General features: G+C 41.3%; 1 protein-coding gene across 2 annotated transcripts in view; it reads right to left on the bottom strand.

Annotated features, from left to right (window-relative positions):
* ENOX2 (ecto-NOX disulfide-thiol exchanger 2) overlaps window positions 1-19,737 on the bottom strand; it is a 208,663-nt gene that overhangs the window by 91,041 nt on the left and 97,885 nt on the right. Inside the window, exon 1 of one of the 2 annotated variants that reach the window (XM_011936984.1) lies at window positions 3,302-3,347. The exons of the other annotated variant lie outside the window; for it this stretch is intronic. Within the exon in view, the coding sequence (XP_011792374.1) occupies window positions 3,302-3,347 (46 nt within the window). Of the gene's footprint in view, window positions 1-3,301; window positions 3,348-19,737 lie in introns of those variants that run through there. 2 annotated transcript variants of the gene reach the window in all.

The following is a 19,737-nucleotide window of genomic DNA, read 5'->3' on the forward strand; positions in this document are numbered from 1 at the left end:
GCATGTTCTCACTCATAGGTGGGAATTGAACAATGAGATCACTTGGACACAGGAAGGGGAGCATCACATGCCAGGTCCTATTGTGGGGAGGGGGTAGGGGGAAGGGATAGCATTAGGAGATATACCTAATGTAAATGATGAGTTAATGGGTGCAGCACACCAACGTGGCACATGTATATATATGTAATAAACCTGCACGTTGTGCACATGTACCCTAGAACTTAAAACATAATAATAATAATTAAAAAAAGAGCATTCCAAGAAGCAAGAAGCACCAAGCATTTATCACTGACTGCTTTGGATTATTGATATTGTGTACATGTCTCCCTTCTGCTGGCCTGCCTGCCTGTTTTAGGTCAGGGACTGGGTTTGAGGCATTTTCTTTCCTTATTTCTTAGTTTAGTGTCTAGTATAAAGTAGGTATTCAAGAAATATTTAAATTAATAAAGAAAAATAATTTACATTGATTTTGGGCACAATAAGTAATCTATACAATGACACTCATTGATTATTTGCATACCTTTTCAGAATGACAAATTGTCTTAAATAGATGGCATTATTGCTACGCCAATTCTTTCTCTAGGACAGCTGAATACTTGTAGAAATTTGCTTAGTTACAACCAGGGATATATGCCCAATCAGTAACTCAGTTTGATCTCATTAGCTATGATCTTTTTCCCATATCGACATAATCATACAGAAAAGCTTTCAAAATTTTGTTTTATAAGGGAAATCCCAGATGATCACCTCTGGCAGCAATCTGGATTCAAGGTCCACAGTAACAAAACATGTTGTGCTAAGCATCTGTTTAGAATTATCACTTAGTGGTGGAAAAGTTAAGTTCTGGCCTGATCCACTTTCCAGACTAGAAATGGACATCTAGTAATTTTCCCCTGAATCCTACAATCCCTGGTAGCAGCCAAGAATATTCAGAAGGCGAGTGCTACTGGCTGTCAAGTGGTCTTCAAAATACCTACCTCAAGTCTAAAGAACATGTCCTGCCATGCTGGTTCTCCTATTCTGCTGTGTGACAAGTTCTCAAGAGGTCAGAGATTGTAGAGTGGTTGTAAGTAAGTGCCTTCTAGGTAATTTGGTTGAAGATATGGCACTTTGGAATAAGCTCCATTAGCACCAAAAGAATACAAGATTTGGAAGTGATCACCTACTTCAACTTGGTATCATTTTATAACTCAAATCTCTGCCATCTGTTTATTTTTGTCTTGTTGATACATCACTGATTAACTTGTCAATCACTGTCAAAGTTATTTGATTTTGAAGACTACACACACACACACACACACACAATTTCCTCTGAAACAAGGACAATAGTATGTTGGTGCCATCTCTTCAACTATATTCTTTCATTAAGACAAAAACTCTCCTTCACTGATGATTTACTCTCCTACAATTCTCTTTATCATGTCCAAGCATATATCCATTGGTTTTTATGCTTACTGTTATTTTGTTACACATTATTGTGCAAAGTTGAGGAGACAGTTTTGTCAACAAACATCTATTGAAAGCCTGTTAACCACAGGAAGCAATCCTGTCTAATCATCAAGAGCATTGGTCTGGGAGTCAGATGGCTCTGGACTAGAGTCTAACTCTACTACTTAGCAACTGTAATGTGCTTATTCACTTTCTTTCTTCTCCTCTTGCCTGCCTGCCTTCTGGTCTTCCTTTCATATTTACCATACATTCACTGAACATTTTCTATGTGTCAGGCAGTATCGTAGATGTTGAGGATATTAGAGTGAGTCAAAGAGACCTCATCCTTGCTCTTGTAGAACTTATACTCTAATGCAATAGACAGATATTAAAATATAAATAATTATAAAATAATTATGCATTGTAATAAGTGTTATGAGGAAATAACTGTGTTTGATGAAAAAATGGCAAGCTATTAAATTAGGAAAATGAAAGCATCCACCTTATAGGTTTGTTGAAGATTAGATAATGTGGGTAAAAAATTTAGCATGTCTTCTGGCTCATATTTAGCACTCAGTAAATGGCCATAATAACATGGTAAGAGTTATTGCAGTGGTGTCATTCTGGCTCACTGCAACTTCCGTCTCCTGGGTTCAAGTGATTCTCGTGCCTCAGCCTCCTGAGTAGCTGGGACTATAGGCATGTGCCACCACGCCCGGCTAATTTTTATATTTTTAGTAGACATGGGGTTTTACCATGTTGACCCAGGTGGTCTTGAACTCCTGACCTCAAATGATCCACCTGCCTCCCCAAGTGCTGGGATTTACAGGCATGAGTTAATTAGGTGTGAGGCGAATAGTTAACATAGTAAACGATGAGGAAGTGGTCACAGACCTTGAAGGGCTCAAAGTCTACTGAGAGAACCAAGCATATACATGAATTACTAGAATACATTGTATGAATAATGAATAATTGCTCATACAATAATAATGAATAATGAATAATGAAACTGAGGCACAGAAAGTTTAAGTGATCAGCTCAACATTGCACAGCTAATAAGTGGTAGAGCAGGAATATAAGCCCAGTCAGCTCTGATGCCAATGCTCACAATGTAACTCATCACACTAAACTCTCTTCCAAAGAGTACATTTATTTTGTGTTCTCCTAGCTCATTGAAGACATTGCTATCATAGCCCTTACTACATTATATTTTTCGGGTATTTTTCCATGTCTGTCTCTCCCCAGAAAGCTTATTGCTCTCTGTTATTCCTAGTGCCTAGACACAGTGTCTGACATAGAAAAGATGTTCAACAAGCTATTTTAAACAAATACATGAGGAAATACAAGAGTATACAAAAGAGTCCTCCACAGATATTCTTTCCAGAAGCAGGTGTCAAGCTATTCAAAACAGGATACTACTCCATCATTGTACTACGATAAAATCTCTTTTGGAGGGTTTCTTTTGAGGGCTGAGTGTTAAACAAAAATTTCAAATGGAAAAAGAAAGGAAGATAAAATGGTGACAATTTGAAGTATTATAATCCTTACATGCTGATAATATAAAAAATTCACAATTACAGACATACAAACTTCAAGGAAGACAAATCTGGGGATGGGAAGATAGCATCACTGAGAAATTCTTCACTTATGAGAAGGAACTCAAATTTCTTAGAGAATTTAAGGTAATTAAATTACTAAAATAAAAGTCCATGTAGCAGTCATATTTGTTAATTCCTTGAGGCCACGGGACATAAACCTCATTTACTTTTTGTATCCTTTACTGTGACTAGCTCAAAGTAGGTGCCAATAAGTGTGTTTTTAAATAAGAGAACTCTACAAGACCTCAGCAACTGTACAAAGTGTGGCTTTCCTCCATAGCCTATTTCATAGACCCACAGCCATCTAAAATCTCTTTGCATTGTGTGGTCCTGAACTGTCAACTTCGCTCTCTAGCCATTTCTACAGGAAGAAGATAACAGTCTCAGCTGGGCACGATAGCTCATGTCTGAAAATCCCAGCACTTTGGGAGGTAGGTGGATCATTTGATGTCAGGAGTTCAAGACCAGTGGGGTCAACATGGTAAAACCCCATGTCTACTAAAAATATAAAAATTAGCTGGGCGTGGTGGCACATGCCTATAGTCCCAGCTACTCAGGAGGCTGAGGCACGAGAATCACTTGAACCCAGGAGATAGAAGTTGCAGTGAGCCGAGATCACACCACTGCACTCCAGCCTGGGTGACAGAGTGAGACTCTGTCTTGAAAAAAGGAAAGAAAAGGAAAGAAACGAAAGAAACGAAAGAAAGAAGGAAAGAAGGAAAGAAGGAAAGAAGGAAGGAAGGAAAGAAGGAAGGAAGGAAGGAAGGAAGGAAGGAAAGAAAGAAAGAAAGAAAGAAAGAAAGAAAGAAAGAAAGAAAGAAAGAAAGAGAGAGAGAAATAAATAAATAAATAATTAAATAAATAGTGGTCTAAAGGTGGGTGGGACATGGGACATCAGGCCTTCAGAATGCACTAGGACTCAGATAAATGATGAATAATAGTTTTATTTTTAATACTTTAAGTTCTGGGATACATGTACAAAACATGCAGGTTTGTTATATAGGTATACACGTGCCATGGTGGTTTGCTGCACCCATCAACCTGTCATCTACATTAGGTATTTCTCCTAATGCTATCCCTCTCCTAGCCCCCGACCCTCTGACAGGCCCTGGTGTGTGATGTCCCCCTCCCTGTGTCCATGTGTTCTCATTGTTCAACTCCCACTTATGAGTGGGTACATACGGTATTTGGTTTTCTTAATAGTTTTAACGATAGCAATTATAATAAGACTAATAAGAGTTAACAGTTATATAATGCTTACTATGCACCTCACACTGTTCTAGGCACTTTATGTATATTAATTTAAAACTCACAACAATCCTATGAAGTAGGTCCTTTCATTATCCCCATTTTACTGATGAGGTAATAGGAATGGAGAAGTTAAGCAAGTTATCCATAGTTATATAGCTAGCTTGCAGTAGAGCTGAGATTCAAACTCAGGTAGTCTGGCTCCACAATTCATGCTCTTGACTACTATGCCCTACTAAACTAGGGGATTCATCAGATTATGTAATATTTGAGATGAGGGCTCTAGAGCTCATCATTATACAGATGGGTGCTCTCAATGTCTTCTATTGCTGTGCTAAGTTTGCCCCGCAGGGGACATTTGGCAGTATCTGGAGACATTTTTGATTGTCATACCTGGCAGCAGGTAGTTGCTACTGACATCTAGTAGAGGCTAGGGGCACTGCTAAACATCCTATAACGTATGGGGCATCCCCCTACAAGAGCCAATTATCTGGCCTAAAATGTCAATAGTGCTGAGGTTGAGAAATCCTGCTCTACTGTAGCAATTTTTATGTGTTCTTACTGGAGAACACCTTATACTCCTGGTTTCTTCCACAATCCTTTTCCATCTATCACATGTATAGGCAACTCCAACTTCTGTAGTTTATGCCCTACCCTACTCTCTTATGCTATTGTGCAACTAAGACTAATCTGATCAAACCCTCCTCCCTGACCCCATCTCAAGAACCTATAAACGCTTTCAGCACAGTTACTTCTATGCTTCGCATCAAAGAAATGATCCTTGTCGTGGGGAGTCCAGGTACCATGGAATGCTGATGGGTTGCCGTTTGAGAATAGTCCTGGAAATAGCAGTAGGCACACCATGACAAAGGAAAGAGAAAGGAAGTTTAGAAAATGCTTGCACAGGCCGGGTGCGGTGGCTCAAGCCTGTAATCCCAGCACTTTGGGAGGCCGAGACGGGCGGATCATGAGGTCAGGAGATCGAGACCATCCTGGCTAACATGGTGAAACCCCGTCTCTACTAAAAATACAAAAAAAAAACTAGCCGGGCGAGGTGGCGGGCGCCTGTAGTCCCAGCTACTCCGGAGGCTGAGGCAGGAGAATGGCGTAAACCCGGGAGGCAGAGCTTGCAGTGAGCTGAGATCCAGCCACTGCACTCCAGCCTGGGTGACAGAGCAAGACTCCGTCTCAAAAAAAAAAAAAAAAAAAAATGCTTGCACAAAATGCGGAAGAAAACCTTATTTCTGGCATATCACATAGGACCTCGCATACAGTAGGCACTTAAGTATTTGTCGTGAAAGATTATGACCCAGGGGCAGGGTTGGGTGTCCTACGAAGGAATAACATTGTGTTTTCTGTTCTCTAAGGGAAAGGAAATAGCAGAATAAATCACATTTGGGGTCTGCTTTAAGCCTGGGGCTCAAGGCTTTATCTTTTGCATGGTATTTATTGCTTATGAAGCAATATATTATGGCAGTGCAGGTGTTATTTTGACTCTCTCTTCATATTCCTTGAAAATTAACGATCTATTATTGTTTGTGAACAATGCACTAAAGCCCGAGGCATGGGCCACAGTCCCTCCTATTGCAGACGTCAAGTGACGCCACAACTTGCATCACTGTGATGCAGGCGAGAGAACTGACAGGGGCTTTTGCAGGCTTTTGTAATACAAGGCTCCCAGATGGCTTGAGAGAGATGATGCTATTAGACAAGCAGGATGGATCAAAGAGCCACTCAAGGGAATCAAGATATCATAACTTTTTTTTCCTTGAGAAAGGACAGGGAGATAAGGGAAGGGAAGGCAAAGGGAGGCAAGGGAAGGGTCTTTTTGCTGGCCTATATATATATAGTAGGGAGTCATTTTCACATGAGTTGTGAGTATGGCAGAGTGGGAGTTGGAAGAGAGTAGCTTGATCCTCAAGGTATACAGATGAGAATCTCAGGGTAGAGGGTGCTTTCACAAACTAAACCTCATCCTGGAAGATTTATTGTTTTAGTCTATAAGCTAGAGGGTCCTGAAGACAGCCACCTCTGTATTGGAGCAGTTATCAAGATGTTCAATATTTAAATTAGATCAGTTTAAAGCCATGGAGCCAGGCCATCCCTCCAGATGGCAGTTGCAGTGATGGTGTGGTACAGTGAGGAAGAAGAAGGCCACAGAGTTTGGTATGTGCCTCTCCAAGGAACTCACAGCACATACCCTACATTTATGAAGGCAACAAGGTATAGTAGAAGGAATATAGGACTGGGAGCCAGATAGATCTAAAATCCAATCTTAGCTGTACTCCTGACTAGCTGAATGATTTTAGGCAAGTTCCACAAACTTTTTAACCTGTTTATTCACTTGTAGCTAGGGATAATGATACCTATCTTTCATATAAAAGATAATGATAATGACGTTGATTCCTAATATTGATTAAATGCTTATTATGTGCTAAACATTATTTTAAAGCTTTGCATGTATTATTACAGTAGGTAGCTAGCCAGGCATGAGTGGGGCAGGAGAGGGCTCCCCTAACCCCACCAGGAATGTCAGGCGACTATCAGGTAGTTGTCACACTGCCTCTCTAAAATAATAATTGATCATAGCCAGTGCCAGGGAAAGGTAGTTTCCCAATAAATAAAAACACCTAAAACTAGTGATTGGCAGCATCTCAATAAGATCTCTGATATTGGGCAAGTGGGCTCAAGCATGCACATTAAGAGACAAAATGGCACAGTTTAACTGATATATGACCTTCCAGGGGCATTCCACTGGAACAGGGAAGAACACTTCAGGTAAGCATGTGTACAACTCTACTAAACACACTGAGCATTCTCACCTCCCAAGTGCTAGCAGGCAGCTTACCCTAAGGGAAGAATCAAGGGAAACGGGATGCAAGACGCTGGAAGTATGCCAGCACATAAAACCCTAGGTCCAAAGTCAAACAGGGCACTTGACCTCCAAGATATCCACTTAGCCCTCTTCCAAGTGTACTTTACTCTCTTTTCATTCCTGCTCTAAAGCTTTTTAATAAACTTTTACTACTACTAAAACTTGCCTTGGTCTCTTCTTCTGCCTTATGCCCCTCAGTCAAATTCTTTCTTCTGAGGAGGCAAGAACTGAGGTTGTTGCAGACCTGTATGGATTTGCCACAGGTAACTCGGATACTTCCACCACTGACAGTTTTATACAATATAATCCTTACAACAACTCTATGAGACGAGTGATATTTATCATTATACCCGTTTTATAGACAAGGAGTATGAAATACAAAGAAGTTAACAAGTTGCTCAAGGCCACAGATATAGTTAATGTTGGAATTGGAATTCAAATTCAGGAAATATGGCTCCAGAGACAACATGTTTAACCACTGAGCTAGATACCATCCCTAAGAATGCTGAGCCCAATATCTGACACAGAGCAAGTACCTGATCATGACTTTAACCCTACTTCCTTTATCTTTCTCTTCCCTTTTTCTGGTAAGGAAGAAATCATTCAAATGCCCTGTGCGGGATCTCTGAGCTGCAGCCAAGGGCTTCTTTGGTAATTTCAGGGTGGGCTGGCATGGGCTGAAGAATCTCAGGGATAGTACTTTTCAGTTCAAGGTTATTAGGCAAATTGAGCCAGGAGAATAGGTTAAGGTTGGACCAGGGGTTCTGGAATACCATCAGGCTCCACTGTGGGAAACTTAGAGGGCTTCCTCAGCTACTAAGAGCAGTGGCTGACTCCCCTAGAGAGGCTCTTTTGGGGCTTTTCTGGACTACAGTCTGTAATTGCTAATCCCCTGGCTTCATGGACTTCTCAGGTACCTGTGAACTAATGTTACTTGGTCTAGAGTGAATGGCTGACTATGGTCCTCTAATCTAGGATTACATCATCACATTTATTTCATATTTTCTTACCTAATATTTAGGTAAAGAACACCAAAAAGCATAGATGGGCCTCAAAAAAAAAAAATGCTACCTATCTCAGTTCCTTTAATATCTGCACTAATTGCCTGTTAGGTCATACAATTCTTTTCCCGGTTTTAAAACAAACACATAAATATTACTGTCAGGACCCCAGATGTTGTAGTTACTGGTTTTCAACTAGAAGTCTTAATATTTAAACTAATCAACTAACTGCATTTCAGGTACTGAGCATGCTCTTTAAGTTAATGGCATGGCTGCTGGTGGGGGAGGGGGTGGAGAAAGAAAAAAATAGAAGCATAAACTTTGTTAAGTTCCCAAAGCTCTGTGGTCTGTTCTTTCCCAAGGTAAGTTGAGTAAAAGGTGACTTGACAACACTGCTGCTATGCTCTCGGATGTCTGGCAAAGATCTCTTGGAGGAAAAAATACCCACACCAGTCCTGGGGCTAATCCACAAGCTGTTTTGCTGTAGCCCTTGTTGCTGAAAATCTTTCCAACGTGTTTCAGTCTACTTCCTTGCCATAGAAAATAGAGTATGACAAGGATAAATATAGCATGAACAAGATCTGGAGTTTGGAAGGCTAGTTTGAACTCTGGCTCTACCATTTACTCACTATGTAGCAATCACTTACACCTGTGTTTGTCAAATTATATTCCAACCATGTGCATCAGAATCACCTTGGGTGCTTGCTAAATAGGCCAATTTCCAGGGTTCACTGCTGAAGTTTTCACCTGGGTGGCACTGGCGACTCTGCCTGTTGAACAAGTACCCTAGGTAACTCTTATACCCACTACAAATTTGAGAAACACAGAGCTTCAGTTTTCTTATCTATAAATAAGAATGATGTCACCCTTTCACAGGGTTGTGGTGAAAACAACATAGGTAATCAATATGTGCTAGTTGTACCTGAATCTTTGAGTGAAGTTATTGCAAGGCTACAAGATACATTCTGAATATTAATTTAACAAACTTGTGAAAGCCATATACTATGTGGTGGTACCCACGTGAAAACTACATGTTTTCCTGTCCTTTGAGGGGCTCATAGACTAGTGGGAGTGGCAGATATGAAAACAAAAACTACTGTACAGTTTAAAAATGGCTAAACAGAGATATGAAGAAGGGGGAGACAGTTCCCCTGTTAGGATGGCACTAAGAAGAGGAGGTGGTGGAGGAGGGAGGGGAGCACTGTGGAAGTGATGTGAAGCTGGAGGAAGTGACTTTAAACTGAGTTTTGAAAACTAAGCTAATTATCATGGTACTACAAATATCTTAAAAGGTACAGAATAAGGCTGTATTTGTACTAAGTCTAAAACCTAGAATGGAAGTCGTTCTTGTTTGGGGAAATGGGAGTGAGTGGAGAATATTTGCCATATCATATCAATTTCCTTATCATTTCTCTCTCCTAAAAGTAGAATGTGGAACAACTGGAGTCATTTTGTATTCCTAGTAGGTTGACTCTGAGAGGATGGGTGTTAGGCTATATTGTTGACTTGCTGTGCAAGTCATTAACTACAAGGCCATGGTCTAAGTTGGTGGGGGGGCGGGGTGGGACCCTGGCCATGATGACTATAAATAAGTCAGGTGGTAAATCCTGCTGATAATGGGACCTTTGGCTGAAGTACTAGCTGCCTCAGCAGGGCCATCCTCAGATATTAAGGGCAATGCTATATATACACATACAGCCGCAGGAGGCAGTGACTAATGGCTCTGCCTTGGGCCAGCAGTTCTGGCCCCTTTCTTGCTTCTTTACCTCTGCAAAGCAGCCCAACTGGAGTTTTCAAACTCTACTCCAATTTGACAAATAATCAAAAGACAATAGACTTTATTACACATACCGTCACATTATCTTCACTACCCTTCATGTTTCAAAATGACTGATTTTTTCTTTTTTTGAAAACAATAACACATTCCCATCAACCACTAGAATGCATTTGGCTAGATCAGGCATGATAAACTCTCAAACCTTAATGCTGAATGATGCTGAATGAAGAGGAAAAAAAATGGGGTTATAACGGTGGTTAAGATCATAATCTTTGGATTAGATCTCAGTTCTAGTCCTGGTCCACCATTTACTACCTGTGTGATGCTAGGCAAGTGATTTCATGTCTCTGTGCTTTATTTTCTACATCTGAGAAATGGTATAATAATAGTACCCATCTTATAGGGCTATAGTGAAGATTAAAGGAGAAAATATACAAAACAGATCTATCGTGGTACCTAACTTAGTAAATGCTTGTAGAATACTAGTAATTATTATCAATACACTAACAATGGTGGGCATTACCTCTGATATCTTATGGAAAACAGGGGCCATTGGGGTAAGGAAAGAGGGGAGTGTTACAGTTTCTTCAGGTGAAAAGAACATGAAAACATCAGTACAGGAACCAGCCATTAATAATATTAGATTGGTGCAAAAGTAATTGCGGTTTTGTGATTAAAAGTCATGGCAAAAACGGCAATTAGTTTTGCACCAACCTAATAGGAGAGAATGTATTTACAACAAAAAAAAGGACAAGATGGTTTATATTTAACAAGTTCTTTACCAAGAACACTGCCAGAAAAAAACAGTGAGATTAACTTGTATTCTTCTCATCTGATTGATGCATTTTCTAAAAGTGGTACTGCTAATAAAATCCTAAAAAGATTTTCCAGTGTTACCCTCCTCCACTGTATATACCCCCAATCCATCAGACCTGCTGCCAAAACCTATTTGCTTTTTCCCTCTAAAACCATGGATGACATTTGTATCTGTGCTCTCTCTCCTGATCCCCCCATCTGTGGTGGAGGAAAGCCAGAATTACTTAATGTTGTAGCTCAATTATCCATGACAAGATTGGGAAGCAAGGGGGTAGGCAGGAGAAGAACCTGCTCTTCACAGACAGCTTTCTAACAAGACAAAGGGAGATTATGGCCACGGCTGTGACCTCCACGACAGCTGGGCACAGGACACCCGCTGTATCAGCATACTCCGGGAACAATACATATGCAAGTAAATTTGGTTGGCAGTTTGTGATTCTGGGACAGTATTAATAATAGTGCCTTTCCTGAAATCTATCCTGTATGTGATGTATTTTGCCACGTTTAATTCAACAGCTCTTCTGAATATTTTAATATAGCAACAGTAGTCCAAATAGCAAACACATGTGAGTTATTAACTTTCTTTTATCCATTTCTGCTGTAACTTAAATTTTCTTCCTGAGTGAATCTCCAGGCCACTAGTGACATCACCTTTAATCTATTTGTGCATGTGTATGTGTGTGTGTGTGTGTGTGTGTGTGTGCACGCGTGCGCTCGTGTATGTGTGTGTTTATTGGCATTAACATGGAGGAGACATAAGCTGTTAAAAAATAAAAGGCGTCTGGGCTAGTGATGATCTCCAGAGTAAACCTTACAGGGATTGGTAGAGCAAATTTGATTTGAAAATGATTACAAAGGGTGAATTCCCTGTAAATAATGAATTGGAAAGAAAATCAGGCTGGGAGTATTTGCTTATCCACTTATTTCCACATGGAAGAAAAGCTGTAATTCCTGACAGCCTGTGCTTACAGTGTGACTAGATTGGCCAGAGAGAAACCAACGGGTGATAAAAATAAGTACACAAGCCCACCAGTTCATTGCATTCTCCGTCAGGTCCAACACCAAGGAAAGCCATAAAGATAATAAGTCTTTGGATAACAGCCCATAAATCCATGGTTACAGTTCAAGCATTTAACTTCAAATTCCCAAGTGACCATGCCACTGTTCTTGTCTGTTAAAGAAGCTAGAAGTTCACTGTCAGAAAGGAGGTGAGGTGATGGGCAAGGCAGCTGAAATACTCAAAGACCCCAGGAAAATTCTGGGAAAGCATGCCCTCCTTGCAAATCACCACTTGCTGAGAAACTAACTCGTATGTCACTGGGAGACACTGTCAGAGCCAACTGGCTAAGGTTTCTACCAAAGTGAACCTAGTTTTCAAGAGTGGCTATCTTCCTTGAAAATGTAAAGCTAATTTCTGTACATCAAATCCTATTCTTTTCCACGGACTCAGTGTCTTTTTCTAATTTTTTAAATTACATATTGAGTAGGTACACAGGAAAATTTGTAAGATACAAGTGTAAAGTATAAACAATAATGCAATGAAATTTGTATGCCCAACATGCAGTTTAAGAAAAAGAATATCACTATTACCTTTAAAGTCCACCATGTACCCCTCTCTAATCGCTTCCATCACCCCTCAAAGATAACTACTGTTTTGAATTTTGTGTTAATAATTCCTTGCTTATCTTTATAGTTCTACTACATAAGTTGATACCGTCTCTTCAAAAATGTTTTATCTTAATTTCTAAAGGATTCTTTAGTTGCCAAGAGCTTTCTGTGCTGTTCTCTTTCATACTCCTGCCCCACCCTGCCTCCCTCTCCCTCCCCTCCCTCTCTTCTTCCTTCTCTCTCTTTTTCTCTACCTACCTTCCTTTCTGTGTCTCTCTCACCACCCCTCCTCCACCCAGCTAGAGGAGTAGTTAGTGATCTAGGAACAAACATGAGTGCCAAAGATATCAGTTAGCAGTGAATTCATATGTAAAGGCAGTAATTATTTTTTAACATGGTTACTTTCCTTTGGTTCTTTAAATGAATGCCTGCATGGGCCCTAATTTGTTTACCCAGAAGTTCAGAGGTGATCAGGGAATATGGAGGTGGCAGCAGGCTACAGAGCAGGGTGACAGAGCTGTGAGTATTGCCTAGCATGGGTACCTCAGGGGTCTGGAGCCAGAAGACCATGCTATTTGCTGGCTATGTAACTTAGGCGAGTCACTTAATATCTCTGAGCCTGGGTTCCTTCATCACAAAAATGTAGAAAACAATAATACTGATCTTAACAGGGTTGATGAGATAAACAAGGGATATTAATTGGAAAAGTATTTTGAAAGCTATAAAATACTACATAAAGGTGAGTAAACAATGTTGCTGCTCTGCTGCTGTTGATGACATCGATTCTATTAAAGTCGAGGTAAACAACTAAATGGTTACGAATTTTCTAAGTTTGGAGCTAATCCACAGATTTATCCTTGCCAGCTGCCTGGTAAAGCCAGCATATCACAGATAAAATTAAAACTTCTTTTCCGATGCTTTATTACTGGTCCATGTGGAAGCTTCCTCCCCCCAACCCCCCGACTCCAAACATCTTCCTCAAATCCCACTGTACCTGTCCAACCTGCGTGTGAGGGAGTTGTGTTTGCTCTCATCTACGTCAGTGCCGGAGCCCAGGGCAGAAAGTAGTCACACATTATAGGCATGCAACATTTTCTCTTCCTAATCATTTCTCACAGGACAGTGCAGGTTGGTAACTCAAACAGAAATGTATGCAAGATGTGCTCAGCACCTGATCAGTTTGCGCCTGAGGAACCTTCTGAAGGTCCTGACTTTTGCCTGTGTGCTATTAACATAACCATTTGCATGTCATTTCCATTCTATTTTTTAAAGGGTCTCTCCTTGAAGATCTATGAGAATGAGAGTAAGCAGTGGAAAGCCACGTTTCCATTCTGCAAACGATATAATCAAATCTGTAAATGCGCAAAAACACACACAAGAGACGCTCCATAAAGCTGCTGGCAATTATTTCGGTGAACAAACGCAAGTTGTGCACAATTCCCCACAGCTGCCTCAGGTGTTGAAAGAAGAGATTCAAACAACAGAGGGGAAATATTGATCATCTTTTTGAACACAGAGTTAGGCTACCTGCTTAGGTGCCCAGGAGGGGGTGAGGGAGGAAGAATGCTGGTAATGTTCCCACACGTTTCCCAGCTTGAGGCTGGACAGCCACATGCCCATCTGCTGCTAAGAAAAAAAACAAAAACAAAAAACCAGACAGGGCTTAAACACATAGGAAAGGCTGTTTGACCTTTCAGGTTGTAAGACTCTTGCCCTCCGCCTAACAGCTGACGCCTAGAACAAGCAGGCAAGCCCCACATGGCCTCTGAAGGGGCTAGCATGGGGACTCCAGCTGAGGGGCGGCTGCAGCTATGGCAACACATGCCCGGGAATGAGTTAACACCAGCCAAAGGGGTTAATGGAAGAGGCAAGAGCTTTTATACAAACGCATTAGGGAAAGAAACGCAATACAGTGGGAATGAGGTCCATTAATAAAGCTGAGTGATAAAATCCACTACCATTCTCAAATAGGACTTGGCAACTTAAAACTCCTTTTCCAAATTAGGGTCCTGTGTTCTATCTGCTCATGGGGACACTAAGCTTCTATCTTTAAAAAGAATAAAAACAATACTATAATATGAAGTGTAAAAGGAGAAAATAGGATAGGCAAAAGGGTAAAAATTAGACTTGCAAACAAAGGAAGGAAGAGAAACAAAAGAGATGTGTACAACTATGTTCTGAATATGTTCAAACGGCTTGTTATTACTAACAATCACCACCTGACAATAAATTACCCCTCTACATGTGGATTACAAGCTGCATTATTATGATGCATTAGAATCAATCTGAGTACTAACGATAATGGGTGGCTGGGTGGCTAAACATGGCCCCCAATTACTGCCGGGTGCCCTCTCCCTTTGTGGCTACAAAGCAACTGTCATCAATATTCTCTCATAGAGTGTTTTCTTATCAGCATTACGTCCTCAAATATCCCTGGAAAGCAGGTCGATATTGATGGACTTTTCTGAGGAAAACAGGGAGGCATGGAGAGGTTAAGTGAAAATCAGCAGAGGCCGCCCTCCTGGCCCATCAAAGAATTTGGGTTATAAAGGCAGCAAAGGTAAGGAAGCGAAGGCCTTCAGCCTGCTCTTTCCATGATGGCAGCATCTATGGAATGCAATGGGTCAGGATTTTTATGCACCCTCTCGGCTATAGCGAAAAGCATATAATCCTTAAGCCACTGCATTTGGAAATCTGATTGTAGCTTGCAGCACAGACCCACCAAAGACATGTTTACTTCTGGCAGAGTCCAGTACAAGCTTAGAGTAAAAGCTTACTTCTGAGAGGAAAAAAAGGGTACATCTCAGTTCAGAAACCAGTATAATCCACTGGGGGTAATATTTTCTAGTTACAAATGAACTAACAGGTACTTACTGAGCCCTGTTGTGCTATTTGTTAATGACTGAGAGGGACACAGGAGAAGCAGAAGACTCTGAGAAGACTGAAGCTCTTTCCTCAGAGAGCTTATCTACTTGGAGTTGGGTGTAGACAAATTCACAAACAAAATAAAGACCAAACAAGACTCTACAGAAGTCCCAAGTATAGAGTGACAAGTCTGGTTTGTCATACTGGTTAGAGGAAAAGATGGGATGTTGGCACATTCCTGCATGAATGTTACCAGTAGGACTTACACTGCCAAGCATGTTAGACATTTCCATCAGCAGTAAATGCACTCACAACAGGGGTGGGCAAGGACGATGAACAGGAGGAAACTGAGGTAAATCAGAAGGACAGGTGTCATTAAAGGGAACCAGGATGGAGGTGTCTGCCATTATCTGAATATGATTGTGTCATTTTTGAACCAAACTCCACTGACAGGGCCTGCTTCCCTGGGTACAGTGCTTCTCAGGCAAGTACTCCTGGTTGGCATGTCCCTATATACACCTAAGAACTAGAGGGCAACTGATTTAAGATTGAGTGCTCTCAAGAGCACACAGAAGGCAGATAATCTGTGTTGTGGGCTGAAAAGAGCGAGTCACACATTTTAGCTATTAAGACATACAAAGTGGCTGTCACTCGTTTCAGAAATTAAGGCATTTGACTTGTGTGCCTGTCCAGATGGAGTGTTATTCCACTCATAGGATATCTGCAGGGAGGGTTTGAACTTTCCTTCAAAAAGCATTTTGGATCATTTTAGCATCTTTGCTAGGGTTCACAGTGTCCCAGATGATGCCTTCTTGAGACAACTTCACTTCCCTTTCTCCTCTGCTCCACAGCCACAGGTTACAGACCTCACTTTGCCTTGACTTGCAAACACTACTGGCTATAGGAGACTCAGACAGAGGGTGTGGATGGCTTTAGAGAACTCTACCACTGCACACACACGCTGTCCTGGACACAGTGGGTCAGCAGTGTTACTGTTACAGGTGAAACTGATCTTTGTAATGAGCAACAGCCTACAGAGCTTCTGGTGATTTACCTGTAAATTTCTCATTGTGAATAATAAAATTTAGAGTTGCAAACTGATGGCATTTCTTTCTATAGGACCTATTCTCTGGAACAGAAAATTGGCAATTGCTATCTCTTTTTAGGACATTTGAAAAAGACAACAATTATGCCTAAAGGAACTATCATGCTATAAGAAGTCTGTTTGTGACCCCAGCCCTTATAGATTCAAGGAATTTTAACCCTAACAACAGCCTAGATGCGACTTTATAGTGTCAGAGTCCATCTTTGGATTTTTCCAGGAGTATAAATGGCACATTATTACATGACTGTTACTTGTAGAACTTGAACTGATAAGTATATTAGACACATACATCAGGAGTGCATGAACTCACAACAGGGTTGGTCAAAGGGGGTCAGCTGGAATGAGAGAGCCTGTGGTAAATTAGGAAGACAGATGAAGGTTAAAGGGAACCAGGATGGAGATGTCTGCCATTATCTGAATATGAATATGTCTTTTTACAGCCAAACTTCGGTGATAGGCCTTGCTTCCCCAGGGGTAGCATTTCAAGCTTAGAAGTCATTTGGGAAGAAATATTTCTTTACTCTGACATGAGCAACTTGGTAGAAAAGATGAGCAGACATTTGCTTTGGGAGCAAGAGGTGCTAAGCTTAATGCCCATCATCTCCTAGAAATGATGATGTATTGTGTATACACATGGAATCTCTGCAGCTGCTTGCTGTTTCCGGGAGGTCAGAGTACACAACCTTTTATCTCTAAATATTTGGTTTTCAATCTGGCTATATCTTAAAATCTGTCTTGAACACAGCTCAGAAAGGAAAGTTTTGGTTAAGCATGTAGTTACTAACCTTCAAGCACAACAGAATGCCAGGAGAGCAGCCTGACCTTTGCAGTAAAATTAATTTGATGCTTACAATCTAACCTAGAGTCCATAGTCTTTATTCATATGACAGAGTCGCAAGACAATTTAGCAGGGATTATTAAATTCCACCTAAGCTCATCAGAGGAGAGAATTGAGGTTGATGCATATCTGAAATTACCAGTGAATTGGCCACACCACGTAGGGAAAGGAAAAGGCAGATAGACTTCTAGGAATAAAGATAAGGGGCTACATTTGGTATGTAGTAGGCACTCAGTGAGAACTGATTCAGTGAATGAGGCAAAAGAGTAAGCTGAATCTCCTTTCTGACAACTAGAGAGACCCTTCCCTACACCCACAGGTGCAACTTCAATCCCTATGAGCTTCCCATACAGGGAAGTTACTTGACAAGTGCCAGAGATCCCAAGGTGAGGATGGAGGGTGAGTGAGTTGGGTATGGTACAAGACACGCCATCCTTCTGCATTACCCTTCCCATTCCAGCTGGTGGTAGGAAGTCTGGGGCAGGACATTGTTATTCAGAAGCAAAGAAAGCTAATGGATACCAGTGAATCAGGAGGGATGCATCTTACTCGAAGTGGCTAAAAGAACCTCAACAGAAGAACTTTGTTGGGTTTCCAGAAGGCCACTGCAACAGTACTACCAACTACAGCACTACCCAGGGGGAATCAGTGTTCCAGTCACTGCACTTTAACAAACATGTTATACACAAAAGCCTAAGATTGTTTGCAGTGGGAAATCCTGGTTGGTTTTATTTAGGCGATATAGTAATGTAGCTTTCTGAATCTGATGCTCTTTATTTGAACATTCATTATAATGTTTCATCTCTGCGTTTCTCTTTGCCAATGATATTTGCATTCTATTAGGAAATATAATTCATATAGGATGATAAAGGAATCAAAATTATCCAATTTATTTCCATCATAGGAGCAGAAGGAATCCAGCAACGGTCTGTTCTGCATCATTCTGATTTCAGTAAGGTTTTCTTTAATAGTCAGGGTTTATAGCATTAAATATTACTCTTCATTGCAGAATCAGTACTAATTTAACATCACAAGGATAATCTGGTTTTGTCTAAGGGACCCCTCCCCATTTTGTTTCCCAGGAACTGAACATCTTCCAGTCCAGGGGTTCTCTTGTACCACAGAAAGTATTCTGACTCTGTACCTCTCTAAGAGATACCTGGCACTAATGTGATTCTCTAAATGCCTATTAGCATTTTACCGTGTATTAATAGCTAACTGGGCACCCTTGCTATTTTCCCTCCTGAAATGTATCAATAAAAACTTTGATGGCAGGGATGGTGCCTAATATACTGTCAAACAACCTGCCCCGCCGCAGGATATGGCATAGTGAATGTACAAATAGCCAGCATAACTCTATCAGTTTTTATGTTCTTTGATCTGCTGACAGTATTGTAACACCTGACAATAATTGCAGTTCACACTATTTGTTGGTATTTTTCAAAGTGGAAATGCTTTCCTTAACTTTTATAAAAATTGTCCTCAAGTTAATCTTGCTAATGTTTTCCATATAAATTTCTTTTGCCAATTGAACTTAGCCTATATGAGAGCAATAAAATCTACTAGGGGTCCTCTGGTGAGCTGGTTGATTCTGCCTACAAAAATGGCCTTATGTCATGGAGATAATATCGGGGAATCAGGAATGATGTTCAAAATATTCAAACACCAGCATGGCATGGGCAACCACACAGAACTGTACACAAAACCTTAGCACCGGAACAGGGTCTGGGAGACCCTCTTGCTGTGCCATGCTGGGCATGTATGTCAGAGCGATGCTGTGAATCCCCAGCCATTATTTTCACTGTGGATTCCACAGGCATCAGTCCTACCCATGAAGCCTCTGCTTTGCAAGGAAATCTCACAAGGGAAAGGATTTTGCTTTGTTAGAGAGCTCTTTATATTGCAGTTGAAGAGAGGTAAAGGAGTTGCTTCTGGGGTATTTCCTTGGAACTTGCAAATAAAGACTTGTGGTGGGTTCTGCCTCCAAGATATTGGAAGAGACTGACTACACAGTTACAGGCTTCTCCATTTTCATGCCTACTTCTGCCTCCTGCTAAGTTGGTCAGTTTCAAACACAAAGGTTAAGGTGTGTTACCTGAGTTAAGATGTCTTAGCCGGCAAGATGGCCGAATAGGAACAGCTCCAGTCTCCAGCTCCCAGCGCGAGCAACTGAGAAGACAGCTGATTGCTGCATTCTCAACTGAGGTACTGGGTTTATCTCACTAGGGAGTGCCGGACAATCGATGCTGGTCAGCTGTTGCAGCCCAACCAGCGAAAGCTGAAGCAGGGCGAGACATCGCCTCACCTGGGAAGCGCAAGGGGAAAGGGAATCCCTTTTCCTAGCCAGGGGAACTGAGACACACAACACCTGGAAAATCGGGTAACTCCCACCCCAATACTGCGCTTTAAGCAAACGGGCACACCAGGAGATTATATCCCACACCTGGCTGGGAGGGTCCCACGCCCACAGAGCCTTCCTCATTGCTAGCACAGCAGTCTGCCATCTAACTGCAAGGCAGCAGCGAGGCTGGGGGAGGGGCGCCCGCCATTGCTGAGGCTTAAGTAGGTAAACAAAGCC

The sequence above is a fragment of the Colobus angolensis genome, unplaced genomic scaffold, assembly GCF_000951035.1.
Source record: "Colobus angolensis palliatus isolate OR3802 unplaced genomic scaffold, Cang.pa_1.0 Scaffold159, whole genome shotgun sequence".
NCBI classification, from domain to species: Eukaryota; Metazoa; Chordata; class Mammalia; order Primates; family Cercopithecidae; genus Colobus; species Colobus angolensis.